General features: G+C 34.5%; 1 protein-coding gene across 4 annotated transcripts in view; it reads right to left on the bottom strand.

Annotated features, from left to right (window-relative positions):
- Window positions 1–249: 249 nt before the first annotated feature.
- Window positions 250–15,484, bottom strand: part of ERMARD (ER membrane associated RNA degradation) — a 23,164-nt gene continuing 7,929 nt past the window's right edge. For 3 of the 4 annotated variants that reach the window (XM_030944662.1, XM_030944661.1, XM_030944660.1), the window contains exons 2-17: window positions 14,604–14,772; window positions 13,352–13,491; window positions 12,757–12,858; window positions 11,521–11,610; window positions 10,993–11,090; window positions 10,341–10,477; window positions 8,920–9,034; window positions 8,268–8,370; window positions 7,792–7,821; window positions 7,213–7,281; window positions 6,609–6,779; window positions 4,750–4,829; window positions 4,179–4,307; window positions 2,503–2,712; window positions 1,471–1,584; window positions 250–910 (exon numbers count right to left, since the gene is read on the bottom strand). In XM_030944662.1, the coding sequence (XP_030800522.1) occupies window positions 751–910; window positions 1,471–1,584; window positions 2,503–2,712; window positions 4,179–4,307; window positions 4,750–4,829; window positions 6,609–6,779; window positions 7,213–7,281; window positions 7,792–7,821; window positions 8,268–8,370; window positions 8,920–9,034; window positions 10,341–10,477; window positions 10,993–11,090; window positions 11,521–11,610; window positions 12,757–12,858; window positions 13,352–13,491; window positions 14,604–14,772 (1,917 nt within the window). In that variant the 3' untranslated portion in view covers window positions 250–750. Of the gene's footprint in view, window positions 911–1,470; window positions 1,585–2,502; window positions 2,713–4,178; window positions 4,308–4,749; window positions 4,830–5,288; window positions 5,714–6,608; window positions 6,780–7,212; window positions 7,282–7,791; window positions 7,822–8,267; window positions 8,371–8,919; window positions 9,035–10,340; window positions 10,478–10,992; window positions 11,091–11,520; window positions 11,611–12,756; window positions 12,859–13,351; window positions 13,492–14,603; window positions 14,773–15,484 lie in introns of those variants that run through there. The other variant, XM_030944663.1, reaches the window with a different exon arrangement.

Raw genomic sequence — 15,484 nt, 5'->3', positions numbered from 1 at the left:
AACTTTCTAAACCACGGTGAATACGTGTCTGTGAGCATGCACATGTACGTGTACACATTCATTCTGTATGAAATCAACAAACTAAATATGTTTTGAAATGAGAAGATTAAATTTAACAAAACAAACATACACCCTGCAGAAGTATCCTTCTGCAGAAGTATCCATCCTGCTCCCTTAAATCCTCATCTATAAACAATTAGTTACTGTGTTACCAGCTCTGCCTCAGAGTTCAGAGCAAGATCTGACTGTTCACAACTAATAACAACCACAGACGCCAATGAGCACTATTTTAGGATGAAATTTCATAATTTCTTAACCTGTTGATCACAGTCTCTGACATAATATCTGATGTATTCCAAAGTAAAAAATTACTTTTTGGATTAAAAAATTTCCAGAGCATTTTATTCACACTCTTTTCTTAGGTATTTTTCAGTACAGTAGGAAACAAAAAACCCCCTCAAAAATATAAGAACAATCAATGTACAAAACACAAGATATATTTACAATAGAACTTGTATCATCCTGATTTAGTTCACAGTAAATCTTTTTCAGTGGATTTGACAAACAACCTGTTCTCTGGAACCTCGATCATTCATCTCCAGTATCTACCTTCTGATAAAAAGAGTAAATTTTGCATCCAAAATTTGAAAATTACTTATGAAATTTGTCTTTGAATTAGATTTATTGAATATGAGGTCTCTGTAACTGTTTAGATATAACAATGTCCAGACAATCCTAAGCCCATTTCATTCATGTAGCTAGATGCATTAACATTAGCTTCCTGTCAGTGATTTTCTTTATATTTATCAAAGTCTTCTTTGTAAGTTCCATGGTTTCATCCCACTTGTTTTTGTCAGGGCTTGTGTATGTCACCAAGTTCTCAGTGTACTGCAAGACTGACTTCAAAAACCTATGAGAAGTAACATTAGAGAAAAAACTCCTTTAAGAATTTAAAAAGAAAAAATTAAAAAAAAAAAAAAGAGAAGAATATTGCAATGCCTGACTTAAAACTGCAAACATCTTCAAGTTTCCAAATCTCCCTCAGGAGGATTGGATGATCAACACATCAAGGTTTGCTCTACTTTTGGAGAACCACTCCCTCCCTCTCACACTAAGATGGGAAGATCTTCAGAACCGCAATTAACAGCACCATAGAAAGAATAGTGACCAAATGTGCGACAGAGTTTTCCCCAAATAGCTTCCTTTGCTTTCTTGGTGAAATGTTTCACAATGTATGTGATACCCAAACAGCTGTTAATCAACACACAAGGAATAAAGTCAGCAACATAGTGAATGCAACTTTTATGTATTAATATTCCCTACCTATACTTCAAGAAAGTTATTTTAGCTCCTCAGTGAACATCGTCCAAGGTAAAACTATGACTATGATGATGAAAAATCTCTACAGTACAGATCAAAATGGAATTCTGGGGCAATTCCTATTTTCATAAAGTAAATTTATATACTCACTTTAGATACTGCTGATAATCAAAAGGATTCTTCTTACAAACTGAATGAACACTGACTAGCTCCAGAGTAATCAACAGTAAGATGAGCCGCAACACCGGAGACAAAAATTTAATGCTAGAAATAAAATAAAAATACTTAAATAAATAAACTAAAACCAAATTAAGAAGAAATCATTAATATTAAAAAAAATCTTAAGACTTCTGCACCCAATCTAAATTGCTGGATATTGCAGAGTCAAGCGAAAAAAAAGACTAAGAAATGTCCCTCAGCAAAAAGCAGTGCAAATCCCAGGAAAGTAAATAGAGACTATAAACTGAAAATGAAGGCGGAAGAGAAGGCAAATATCTAAGATTCCAAAGCAAAATTCGTGAGCTTCCATTAATCCATAGATAATAAACTACAGTTCAACTAAATCACAAATGTGTATCATCACATGTCAGTTTAAGCTATATTTCTTAAATAATATGGTTAACATTTTTAGGAACATAACCTTGCCAGTACACAATACTTATAAAACTCTGGAAAGCCCCTATGATTAGGAAAAAAATTAATGGAATATTAAAATATCTTCTATCTATAAAGAGCCTGATTCAGGTGTAATTATAAAAAGCAGTAAAATAAAGTAGATAAAATCTTCAAATCAGTTAAACCTATTGCAGTCAGATAAAACTTGAATGGCATTTATATACCTAAATAGGAAAAGCCAGAAATTAAAAAAAATACAATCTAACATTTAAGTAGTACTTAATTTGAAAGCTTGCAATTTACAGTGACATAATCTAGCAATACCCCCCAAATTACTCTCCAATTTGAGATTTTCTTGTTATTTCAATATTGCTACTTAATAGAAATCTGATAACAATCTGGTAAATAAATAAATCTAGTTGACACTTGACTCTTAAATGGTTAACAAGAACACGTGAACACTGTTGACTTTAAACTTCCAAGTGAACCCACTGAAAGGCAGCAACAGCAGCGTGCAGCCATTCTCTCATAAACCTAACCACAGAGTAAAGCAAACCAGCAGCCAACCTGCTCAGCATCCGCCGATAGTTGTGCCTCTGGCGGGAGCGCAGAGTCTTGTTAAGCCACTGCGTGTGTCTCAGCCCAGCGCCGGCAATAACCTGTTGGGACACTTGATGGCACTGCGCGCTTATTTTGCGGAGTATCACCACTACTTCCAGGACAGGTCGTGGGGAATACAGCGTGCAAACGCGTGTACCACAAAGTTCCACCAGCAGCCTCCAAAACAGAAAGGGATGTTTTAACGTCAAGCTTTTGTTAGCTGGATTAAACATCGGATACATTTCATATTAAGTGTGGTTTGACTCATAATGTTTTAATTCAGAAAACCTGGAAACAAACTGCCCTTACCTCATGACTGAAAAAAAGCAAGGATCTGTGTAGTAGGAGTAGTGATTGTGTTTTCTATAATTTTATTGAATATAAATGCAAAACTGATTATGATGAATATGTTTTCCATTTCAGATCAAAGAAACACAACCACAATAAACAAAACTGCCTGGCTGAAATTATACACTGAACACATCAAATCACAGCAGGGCTGTGGTTGAAGCCTCCCACCATAGCTCAACTTACAATGAATTAACCTCCACCAAAATAAAACTCACTGAAACAAATGCTATTAATTAGTACTCCCATTAGTGTGTGGTCTTTCTTCTGGGCAGAACAAGAAGCAGACTTAACATTGCGTAAAATGCAGGTGGTGAGGCCATTTTTTTAATCAACACCACACCAGATCATACTTTGTTAAAGCTCACAAATATCTTCCTGTTGTCATATCTGCTACACTAATGTGTCACACATCACTTTAAACACTCTGTTCTTATAGAAGTGCTTCTTAATCTCCCTCACACTGTTTATCCCTGAGATAGCAAAATATTAAAGACTTGAAGTAATAAAGGTAGAAAACTCTAAAAGTCTAACACATCAATAATTGGGCTTCTTTCCTCCAAATAATAAATTTGCAGATTGGTGGGTAGGAAGCAGAAGACCCACATGTTATATAAGTAAAGCAACAGGTAGAATCCTGCTCTATGCCACCCATGCCTAATGGGTTTGATTAGGAGTGTTTTGTTCCAACATACTCATTCAGTCGTGGGAATCTTAAGGCTGCTCTAAGAGTGGCAATTAGAAGTCAAACTATTTTGATTATTATTACAAACTGGGCATTGGAACTAACACACCTCCAAGTCTGACACCAAGTATAACAAGACATTTTCTCTTTCTGAATCTTGATATTAGAGCATGAAGAATAGAATTACATAGCAGCATATTGCCATTTTGAACACCACACACAGCTGTGACACCAAGCACACTAAAAGGAATTTCTGATGCAGTTTTAGCACGAACCAGGCTAAAAACCAACCTAATTTAGTAAGCATACAAATATTTAAAGTATTTTGCTTTCATGGTCTGAAAAAAAAAAGGTTATTTTTTCAGTCTAATTTCCAAGTAAAATCTCTTCTGTAATTCCAAAATGTGCAATGTCTCATCCTTATTTTGAAGAGGATGTTCAGCCGGAATCCTAAAATTTTCAGATTAAATCAGCAGCAACACTAGAAAAGTGCATACAACATTTCAAGTATTTCTCTGCAAACAGGGACAGGATAATTTAGGTTTGAGAATTCTTACACTGGGCTGCAAGTAGAAGCTGACAGCAGGAACCAGGAGGGCATCAAACTCACCTCTCTGTTAGGATACTATTGATAGGATCATCTGAACTACAGCAATCCTGGGGCATATAACGCTGCAACTGAGATAAAATTTCAGATATCATCAAAATTAAAGTATTAGCTTCAGTATTTCCTTCCAACCTTTAAAACAAGAGAGAAAAAATACTTGACACTATAACACATTATTTCTTAAATGGCATAGATCAAGATGCAGATTTTTTTTGATAGCAGTGTATTCAGCATCCACTCTTATGCTCTCATATAATTTCTTTTCCCTCTACCTCACAAGCATGATTTTCTTTCTCCAACTAAACCAACCTTTTCTCATTGTTAGCAATATTCAGAACCCCTCTTAGTTCTCCATTCATAATGCATTAAATTTTCTTCTCTCAGGTCTAAATAAGTACAATATCTTCCAGTGATATTATTAATGACTTCCTCCTTTTCAAATGATGATAGAATGCTACATTCTTTTTCTAACTATTATCTTATATAAAGTTTCCCACTGGTTACCAAGTCCTTTTCAGAATAAGAAATTATTTGCTTTTTTTATATCTGGTGATCTTATACAGCACATACATACCCTTTAATCTTTTGTTCTTGTTCCTCAGGCACTGTTGCCAATTCAGGCCATAAATGGATGCTCTTCATACATTCCAGCACCTCAAAAACATAAAATGAAAAATGTTTTGTAAAGTATAGATTTTGACATAAGCATGGCCCATTTAGAAAAAAACTGCAACAGACAGTAAGTTATTTGTTCACTAGTCATAACCATGTAAGCCAACGTCATTTGTTAAGGTTTAGGTTAGGGCAAAAAGTCTGGATGTACACTTCCATGCTAAAACATTATCTGAACAAACTAATTTAGTATTCCATGGTTTTTTCAAATACAAAAAATTAACTAACATTACTTTTGCAACACACTGTTTGCATGCTGTTGAAAAGTAAAAGGACTAGGTATGTCTACTGCAATCTCAAATCAATAGAGAAACATCCTCAAGCAGTTCATTAAACTGATTGGCAGAGAGCTACCAAGCCATTGGAAAGTAGATTTTGCTACCATGACAGAATCTTAATCAGCTGGCCGTCATACAGTAAAAAAACTTAGTAACAGCCTAATCCTGGAGACAGGACCTAGCAGTGGTCCTGGCATAAAAAAACATATGGAGATTAAGAAAACTACAGAAAAGCAAACACTCAGGTAAGAATTTAGTGATTTAGACTATTTAGTGATCTAAAACACAAATATGGTATTAATTGCATTAACAGGAGTGTGTATAATTGTATCTCATTTTAGCAACTGTGATTTCCTTTATGTTTTGAAAACTAAACCAAAAGAAATAATAAAAGATATGTAAGGTTTGAACTTTTTTTAGGACAATCAAAGCATGAAGAATTAGATAATTTTGAGGATTCACAATTTTAAGGACCAAAATGCTGTCACAGATGGAAGTACCTACCTGTTTCTTGAGTCGGGAAACTGGATGAAATCGAGATTGGTAGCAACTTGCACAGTTCATCAGTGGTTTTATGACCATGTGTTCCTGATTTACAAGATCACACACAATACACAACAGTTTCTCTAAGCTGTGCTAATCATATGCAGACTTAGACTTATACTTCATTTTATGCATGCCACCTATAGCACTGATGTCAATAAACACTTCCAAATGTCTAAAGGCTGAAAGAAATAATCAGCACAATAAGTGGTTAAAGCTTAATTTCACATATTTTAACTATGAAGCCTGACAGCAGCTGACAGAAAAGCAACCAAGTATTCTATTAATGTAGCAGCACACAATACATCTTGAGAAACTAAAAAAGAGCTGCAACTAATAAATGGAAGATTTATCTCATAGGTGGCTGCATGATATTGAAAGAAGTAATCTCAAATATAAACAGGAAACTGGGGAGAGCAAACACAATAATTGCTGATGTTGAGAAACACAGTGCTAGGCAAAAAGTGTTTACAAATTCATAGTGTAAGTATAGATACAAATAACACTTCCATTAGCAAGGCACTATTATTTACAGTGTCTCAGGAAAAGAAAATCTCAATAACTACCCACTACATACCTCAGTGGGTGAGCCACAGATGTTCTGCATACCTTTCAGATAATTCTGCAGATAAATAGGCTAGTTCATCAACACAATTTGACAAAATTAAGTGGAATCATTATAATTTATGGATCAACCATTTGAATAAGGACTGGTTTTTTATAGTACAACAGGAAAGGGTAACATTTTGGAAAACCTTCTCTACTTATTTCACTACAAAACTAGGCAAAACATACTTTCACATTTTTTTACTTGGAGGAGTATTTCATTTGCACAAAAAGCAGTTGTCAGGAAAGATTCAGTCATAACGCTCTATCTAAAACTATATTTGGTATCCAAAATAACAAAAAAAAATTCTGAGAACAAAATAGTGCTCCCTACCTTAAGAGAAAACATATCCTCATCTGAGAATCTGCAGAGAAATGTAATAGCAAATCCAACTATTTGGTTAGCTATTTCTCTGGGAAATGTTTCTAGATTGATCTCTCCATGACTTAAACGATCTCTTATACGTGGGCCCTCCTGGTGGTTCAAGAAATCCCAAAGGAAGTCCTGCGGAAACACACACCAACAATACAGAATTTTATTCCATGTGTATTCATACAGGATTGAACATATTGTGTGTATAGAATATCTCTGAAAGACAAGTATGTGACCATGTCTATATTATAGAGGTGTCCAGATATTCAGAAAAAAACCCGCTTCCATTCAGCTGAACTTCAGGAGTCTAAAGACAAATATCTCTGAGACAATTACATTTCAGAAGGAAAGCTAGTCCCATACCCCAGTACAATATAGTTTGTCAGGTATGACTTTGTATCCTCCACAATAAAAAGGCTAACAAGCTTCTAAGGTTCTAAGCTGCTGGACATAAGCTATATGAAATAACTGAGTATTAGGCATATTGTAAAGATTATTACTTGGTGAAACAAACAAACAAAAGGTAATGATGACAAAACCCTAGAACACTTTCAAAAATACTTTCCATGGCAGGCTCTTCAAGAACTACAGGTAGCTGGTTGACTTCTTCATTATCCAAATGCTTTTTTAGCATCTAGGAAAAAAGTAATTTGAATAGAAAATTATTGAATTATTGAAGACCATATAATCAAAGAAGAAACACCAACTAAAATAGTTTTCCTTATCTGATGTGATTACTTCTGCCACTCTAGAATCAAGATGCCTAATTATTACTGACAAACAACTTGAAATAATCCAATCAACTTCTAAGACTGAGGATTTATGCTGGCAAGATTTATTTGTATTTATTTTGAATAACTGAATCTAGGAAAAATAGCAGAATGTTTGTTTCTGTGGAGTGATGAATTTCAAGATAAAAACATTTAGAAAAAAAAAGTCTGTTCATTACAATTTGTATTAATTTTGATATTTGCTGAAGCATTCCAAATTAAAAGTGTTTACTGTCCACCACCTTTATTTGGGAAAAAAGCTAGAAATAATGCCATATTCAACAAAAGAAAGTGCATTCTTAACTCTAGTATTGGGAAACATGCATGGTTTAAATTCTGACACTGATATATATTTAGAAAAAAAATCACAGTACCTCATCAAAAGTGGTGTAGAGAGCAGAAGACTAGAACAAAACACAAATAATATTATTTCGTTTTCAAACAAAATCAATTAACTAGTCATGTATATAAAACTTTAGTTTATTCATTTGCATGAGATACCAGAGGTGCATTAATAGCAAAAAAGTCCCCTTATGAACAAAAAAAGGCACTTTGGGATCTTGTGCTGAGTTTTTTTTAAGCAAATATATCATGTCCTGCTTTTCACCCTAAACTACTTTTTCTGAACTTTTATCTTCCACTACTTTTTCAGTCCTTTTTAGAGGCAGACATTTAAAAAATATTAAAGGCATTCATGAATCTCAGCTGGAGATTTGTAAATAATGCTCCAAAATTGATTGAAATTTTGTGGGGTAAATCTGTAAATGGTTATAGACACTAGATTTCTAGAATAACTCTTCTGTAAATATTGTAAGCACTAAATCATAATTGACTTTAGACAAAAGTTTACCTCCGCTGTTAGCAATCGATTTGGACATTTATTAGTTGTAGTGAAGAGCAATCTAAGTCCAGCTTCCAGCTGAGGAAGTAAGAGAATCACACTGTCAGCATACCTGAAAAAGTAACAGAGATATCCAAAGGGTGTTTTTCTTCCTTATAACTATAAACCATTTCAGAGTTACAGACTCGGGCCAAACAACCCAGACAAAATTTTACAAAGTGCATTTGTAATGCACTTTGTAAACAAACAATAAATGACTACCTGTGCCAAACAGAAACTGACCACTGAATTCAAGCTCAGAGACAAGAATAACTCACAAAAAGATGGAGCATGGGAGAGGAAAACAAAACAACACACTTTTAAAAAAAAATCAAAATATGAAGATTTATTTCCACTTGCTTTATAAACCTCTCCTTTTTTGCTACATCTCCAACAGCTCTTTTTGGGCTTCAAAATAATAGTTTATATTCTTTATAATAGTTTATAATCTTAGTTGGCACAAAACAAAGCTATAACTCAGCTTTCCAGGACATCACCATAACAAAGCATAACTATATGCTGTGAAGTAATTTAGTATGAAGCCTTGGAATCTGCAAATGCAGTTATAAAAATAAAGAATATATTCTTTTTAGTTTCTATTTAAAAAATTACAAAATCTTACCTGCTTTGCTTGAAAGCTGTTAAAGCAGCGATCCAAAATGGTAACATAATTTTTAATACAAAACTGGAGTGTTTTACAAGTTCTTCAGCTATGGCAAGTATTTCACTATTAAGATCTGCAAGTAAAAAAAACAACATTGAAAAATTACATATAATCTACAATTCACTAATTAATTTTAAATATTTTACTGAAAATATGATATTATTTCAACATTTGTAAAGGGAAATTTAAAAGTTATCAATTTTCTTTTAACTATGCAAGTACAACAGTAGCCATATTTAAGGTCAGAATTCAAATATGTAAGATTGCATTTGTGGTGATAATGTAAAATTATAGAGTAAAACCAATTTAAAATGTCATGTTTGCTTTTTATTGAAAGACTATATATCAACTGGACCCATCTTCTGTTGAGTTGTTCTCTACCTATTTCAGATACTTAAAAAAAGTATAATATTAATGAATCATTGCTATTTAGCCAGAATCAATAAAGTAGTATGAACATTTGATCATGAGCATGTTATTCCTATTTTATAAATTTTCTGTGTTGAAAATACAGCATAATAAACTAACACTACATACTTCAATGCTACTATGTAATGAAACCCAAACTTATAAATGCATATCATAAATGTCTTATCCAAGAGAAAGCTCAAAATTATAAGTGTAATTTGATTACAGTAAGTGTTGGTTTTTTTTTTTTTTCAAAGACAACCAACAGCCATAGGATTTACACTACATAATTATTGATTTGGTTCCCAAAATCCCTGTCTCAATTTCTGGGACAGTTGTTCCACTGATTATATAGCACAAATTGACCATGATCAACACTGACACCAAGATCCCCTATATGGTGTTATTGCCTTAAAATAGTAGGAATAAACCAATCAAGGTGTGTGGACAGGGAGAAGATTTTAATCTGACACTTCAAACCCTTCCCTGAGAAACCCATTAGTGAAGTGAAGATGTGGCACCACCTTTTACTCTGTTTCAACACTACCTCCCCTATAAGACTCAGGACACTCCTGCTGGGACCCTCGTAGCTGGAACCCATTGATTCTGAAAAAAGTTAGATTTCACAAAAGCAAACTAGATGACTGTTACATTAAGTTAATTCACATAATCAAAAAAATGTAATATACAGCTGAAGTCTTTTAGAAGCAGCAATATTTCATGTTTCAATGTTGTGTTGCAATTATTTTAGAATGCAGCAGTTTTTTACTCAATAGTCACCGAACTGTCTACATATTAAGAAGTTTCCCTACAAGCATGATTGGTTCATCTAATAATGGTGTATAAAGGTATCTTAATTAAGATTTAATCTTGGAACTCTGGGAAATGCATTATTTTCAACCATGCTTTTGGATAAGGAAACAATAGCAAATACAGGATAATAAAAAAATTGCTAGTGGTTAAATACTTGCCTGGAAATGCATCAAGCTCCTCTAAGCTAATGAAGATCACATAAGGTCGATGTACTAAAACACCTTTAGTTTGCAGAAGATAAGTCTGTAACAACTGACCCAATCCTGCAGTTAAAAAGAGCAGCATAGCACAGTATCTAGGGAGAATACCAAAATATATTAGAAAAGCTTATACAAAGAAATTTTCCTGCAAAGAACCAACATTTGTGAGTTAGGAACAAAGGGGTTTTTTTGCTTTTTTTAAAAACACCCAGAACGTACTCTCCCCATCTAAGTAGGAGCACTTAATAATTAATTGCATTCATAAGCATGAAGAAACGAGTAGAATTAGATAAAAAGCATTACTGTATTTTACATTGGCTGCTGTTGCTTCTCCTTCAACCCCATTATTCTGTCTTTTGTTCCAAGCTACTCCTCATGGCCCTGACTTAAAAAAATATCTTCCCTAACAGTACCAAACCCGCTGGACCTAATAATGGCCATCTTTGTAATGGCTGAAGTATACTATGGAAATCTATTTCCAAAAGAAGCAGCAGCTGCAAGTGAAATTTCTTTTCTTTCCCATAAGAGAAGTAGGTGGTTACTAACCACTTTCCAAGAACTCACAAGTCTGACTGGTAAGAAAAGGAGTGTTCTTTTCCTGGTAACTTACTTGGCAGGAATTTCTTGTGGTGATGCAAATCCATGCCACAAAACATTACGAAGGTTCAAACCATGTGGAGATCCAATGAATACCCTCAGTACATTCATCTAATTAATAAATAAAGCAATTACTGCATGAAGAAATCTATTATTCTTTGCCTTTCTTACCCTTCTTACTTTTATTGCCTTTCCCTGGCAGAAAAGTTCAGAAGTTATTAAGAAACTACAATGTCTATTGTCAAGATGACTGGCCACCACTTGTCACAGTAACAGAAACTCTTTACTCGCAATTCCCAGTATTCTCTGAAGGAGAATCTCTCAGCTTATTTGTACAGAATCTAGAATATAATATGGGAAGAATCAAACTAGCTATTAGATATCCCAAACAGTTATGACAGTCAAACAAATGAGATCAAATTTAGCTCTTACTTCTTGTAGTAAAAATCCAGTGTAATTTAATGCAAATTAACAGAAGGTACATTTAGTAGGAAGAAAACCATCTCAGTAGTTATTCCTTATTTCAAAACTATGTACTTACTACAGCTTGTCCAAAGACATCTGCAAGCTGCTCAGATGCAAGCAAATCTCTTAGAAGGAAAGGACAATCATCACCCTTAAGTAAATACACCTATTAAAAAAAAGAGCAGAACAGATAATAAATAATTTATTATACTTTGTATTTCAAACATATACCTTGACTATTTTACCCAATAACCATTTTGGTTATTGTAAAAACACTAACCAAACAAAACCCACTAAATCCTTAAAAAGGCTTTAAATTCTGTAATTTCATGACAAATTAAAATTTAGGCAACATACCAGGAAAGAGTGGATATTTTATTTAATGTGACCATAGTTAGGCTTTTCACAAGGTCTGTACATATACTGCTTTTCTCTTCCAAAAAATCCCACAAAAACCAATAAGGCACAACAAGAACACCTAATTAAGGGAATAAGCTCTACCATGGACAGTGTATTTTGTTTTTACAATAGAAATTTATAGGGTCTGTCAATGTGAAAGGGAGGAGACTTGTGGTTCATCTTCTGATTCAGACTGCTCTTTAAACTAGATTTTATCCTTGTTGGACAATAATAGCATCTCAATTTTCAACTGCTATCACAACTTCCATTCTTTGTACTCTGACATTTTTTCCAATCTTTGGTGATTTGTTTTACTGAAAAATTTACCATGCCCCACAATTGGGCAAATTGGTTTGTGAGCTCGCCCACTGCTCTTTCTCTGTCATTTCCTTCTCCAGAGCTCCTCATAGATATTGAACACTAGCCATTTTAACTTACCTGGCTTTAAAACAGCCCAGCAGCAAAAACTGTTTAAGTAGCTGTCTCTCTCTTCTCCCTAGGAAAGGAGTTATCCAGTAGCCTGTTTTTCCAACTGCATGCCATCCCTCACAGAAGTAAATACACCATCAGATCTTCTGTGGAAGCTATGCTACCCTACTTCAGTTAAATAAATCAAACTAATAAAGACCTACTGTGTACAGTGATCAATCAAACACTTCTCTTTCCTAATTAAATTAGTTAGTAACAGCACTCGCACAAGCAACTCTACAAGCACTGGTGAAGGAGCCCTACATATGTTTCCATCAGCACAACTGGATCCAGGAAAGAACCTCTGTCCAACTCAAAATGCATGTGGGCTATTAGTGTACTATTACAGAACAGGGTAACATCACTTTTTTTAAATGGACAATTAAATCCAAGAGGTCATTCCCATCTTATAAAGCCAAGATAGACTCCTCGTGCTGGCACTTACGTCACCCAAGGCTCGCTCCAAGCATGATGTTAGTTTCATTAAGCCAAGAGCAACTTCTGTAGCTTGTGTAGATTGCAAAACATCAAACACTTCCAGAAATACCTGCATGATGGGGGACAGGAAGAATGTTGTGCTCAATATTTAAAAGGAAAGATCACATAGCCAATAGCACAGAGAAATGTAAAGATACCTCCGTAATAGTTGCTATGCAAATGTGGAAAGAAAACCATGCCAAAGAAATGAAAGTGTAGTTACTGGAGAGAAATTTCCCTAGAGTACCTCTTGATATCTCGTGCCTTACATATTTAAAAATATCCATAATAACTTTACAAGGTAAAACTTGGCATTAGGTACATATTATTAAAAAACAAAATCCTACAAACTAATGTTAGAACAGGCCCAAAGCTCCTCACGTTGTCTAACACAAAATCCAATTACAAAGTCAGAAAAATTACAAGCAACCATTTATCAGAGAAGGACAATTAGTTACGAATTCTAAGCACTTTAGTTCATAGATGTCTCTTCTGTGTTCTCACATTAAACTTCCACAAAAAGTTCATGTGCCAAAATACAAACTTAGCAGAAATTTCCATACCTCTGTGCAGTTTGTCCAGTGGAACCACGATGCATACTGAATTACAAATTGCTCCTTGGTCAGAGATTTGAAGTACAAATTAACAGATTCACAGACAGGTCCTAATGATCGTATGCTTTTGATATAATCCACACTTTGATCTTAAATTGAAAAACAGAAGGTGATTAGGGTACCAACCTTCCTGAAGGTCTAATATTTTAAAACTCACTAGGGATAAAACCTGCTACAGTTTGTGTACATATTTAGCACAGACAATTTTATCCCGACTATTTTAGCATAACCAGTACAATACAATTTACTGTCCAAAACACCACACGGGAAAGGTATTGAAAAGTAAAACTGCAATGCAAAACCAGGTAAGATCAAGCACCTTCTCTGAATAGAACATAAAACAACCCAAAAATCCTACCCCAACAAAAACTTAACACAAGAAAATATGAAAGTAAGTAGGATCATTGTGTTCTGCTTTTGTTGAAATGTGAAGAACCTACTACAATTTCTATAGAAATTCCATATATCAAGCTAGAAGCTACGCCCAGTGAGAGTCAAATTGCACCACTTATGGCCTTTAAAGAAGGCAGATGGATGTGGTACCTTACACAGTGGTATCACTGCCTCTTTTTGATGAGACACTTTTTAGAGGAAAATAAATTCTTCTGGTTTACTGAAAGATATTTCTACTACCTCTGGAAATTAATAACAGAGCTTACATTATGCAATTTGGCAAATTAAAATTCAATTAATTCATCAGGACATAAATACTTTGTTTTGATTAAAAAACAACTACAAACTATTCCACATAGAAGGGAAACAGGACCGTACTTCTGTACAACCTCAAGTTGGGAAACCCAAACAGATCCAACAGTAGCAATATTGATGGCCCCACGCTTTTAAATTTAGTGCAAAAGGAATATAAAGAACACAGAACAAGACAATAATGGGGTTGGAGAGAAGCAGAACTGAACCTCTTATGTTACAGGCACATTAAGCTGGGAACCAAGATGAAGGTAAAGTAGGAACTACTTAGGTAGCACAGATTACCCAAACCTTAGGAGCCAGCAAAAGCCAAATACCAAACACAGATGAAAAATATAAAGCTCTTCATAGATATGAACCCTACATAGTCTAATCTGCAGCAGAGCTAATGCTGTACTGTAACAAACTGTCACAACTCAGCTAGGATTGCTATGAGCTGTACTGAAATTCTGCATCTGTCTTACATGCATCACTACTACAGCAGGTAAACACCAACCTGATTCAAGGTAACACACATGCTCTGTAACAGCTGGCCAACAAACTTCCCTGTTTCCAGATAAAATAGTATCAATATTATAGGTGTCTTTCTTCTCAAATCCAAGTTTGCAAATCACATAGTGTACAGGTTGAGAAAGGCAAGTAGTGATTGAGTCTGGCAACGCCATCTAGAACAAACACACACACAGAGAAAGAATCCTCGTAATAAGAAAGCACACGAGAACAAAAAAAATACTAGAACATACCCATCAGCACAGCTACACAGACAGTAATACATTGTCTGTAAACAAGCTGTTTGGGTTTGCAATGCAAGTTTCATTAACATACGTGATGAAAGGAACTCTCAACCAGAACCACCTTCATAAAACTGAGGGAAAGCATTGCTCGGTTTTCACAAGGTCAGGAGGGTGAATTTTAGAATGGTTATATCTACTGAAACCATGACAAGATAGACTGAAGCAAAATATCCCTATTTGTAAGTGTTCTGCTTAATCTCTGAGTTTGCAGAGAAACTGATGCTACTTCAAGTAAACTAAGAGCATCAGTCCTTAAAACCAGCAAGATCCTTGGAGGGAGGCAGGGGAAGAACACTTGAATTCTGTAGCAATGTTAGTGCAATTTAAGTATTCATGCTATTTTCACATTAGTTTAAACAGAAAAATGGACTGATTCAGAAGCACACACTTTAAAAATTGCAGATAAAACTGTGCCGTGTTAACAAGGATGAAAATGCTCCTGATTTAGTAAAAAGAGTCACACTTCTTCATTCATTAGATAGACAAGAAATTTCATTCATTAGATAGACAAGAAATTGTTTGATAATGAAGTACCACAACTAATAATAATGAAAAATATGCCATTAAAGTTAAATTAAAAACA

Source organism: Camarhynchus parvulus, chromosome 3 (assembly GCF_901933205.1).
Source record: "Camarhynchus parvulus chromosome 3, STF_HiC, whole genome shotgun sequence".
Lineage (NCBI taxonomy): Eukaryota > Metazoa > Chordata > Aves > Passeriformes > Thraupidae > Camarhynchus > Camarhynchus parvulus.
This window is presented reverse-complemented; position numbering and strand designations above follow the sequence as displayed.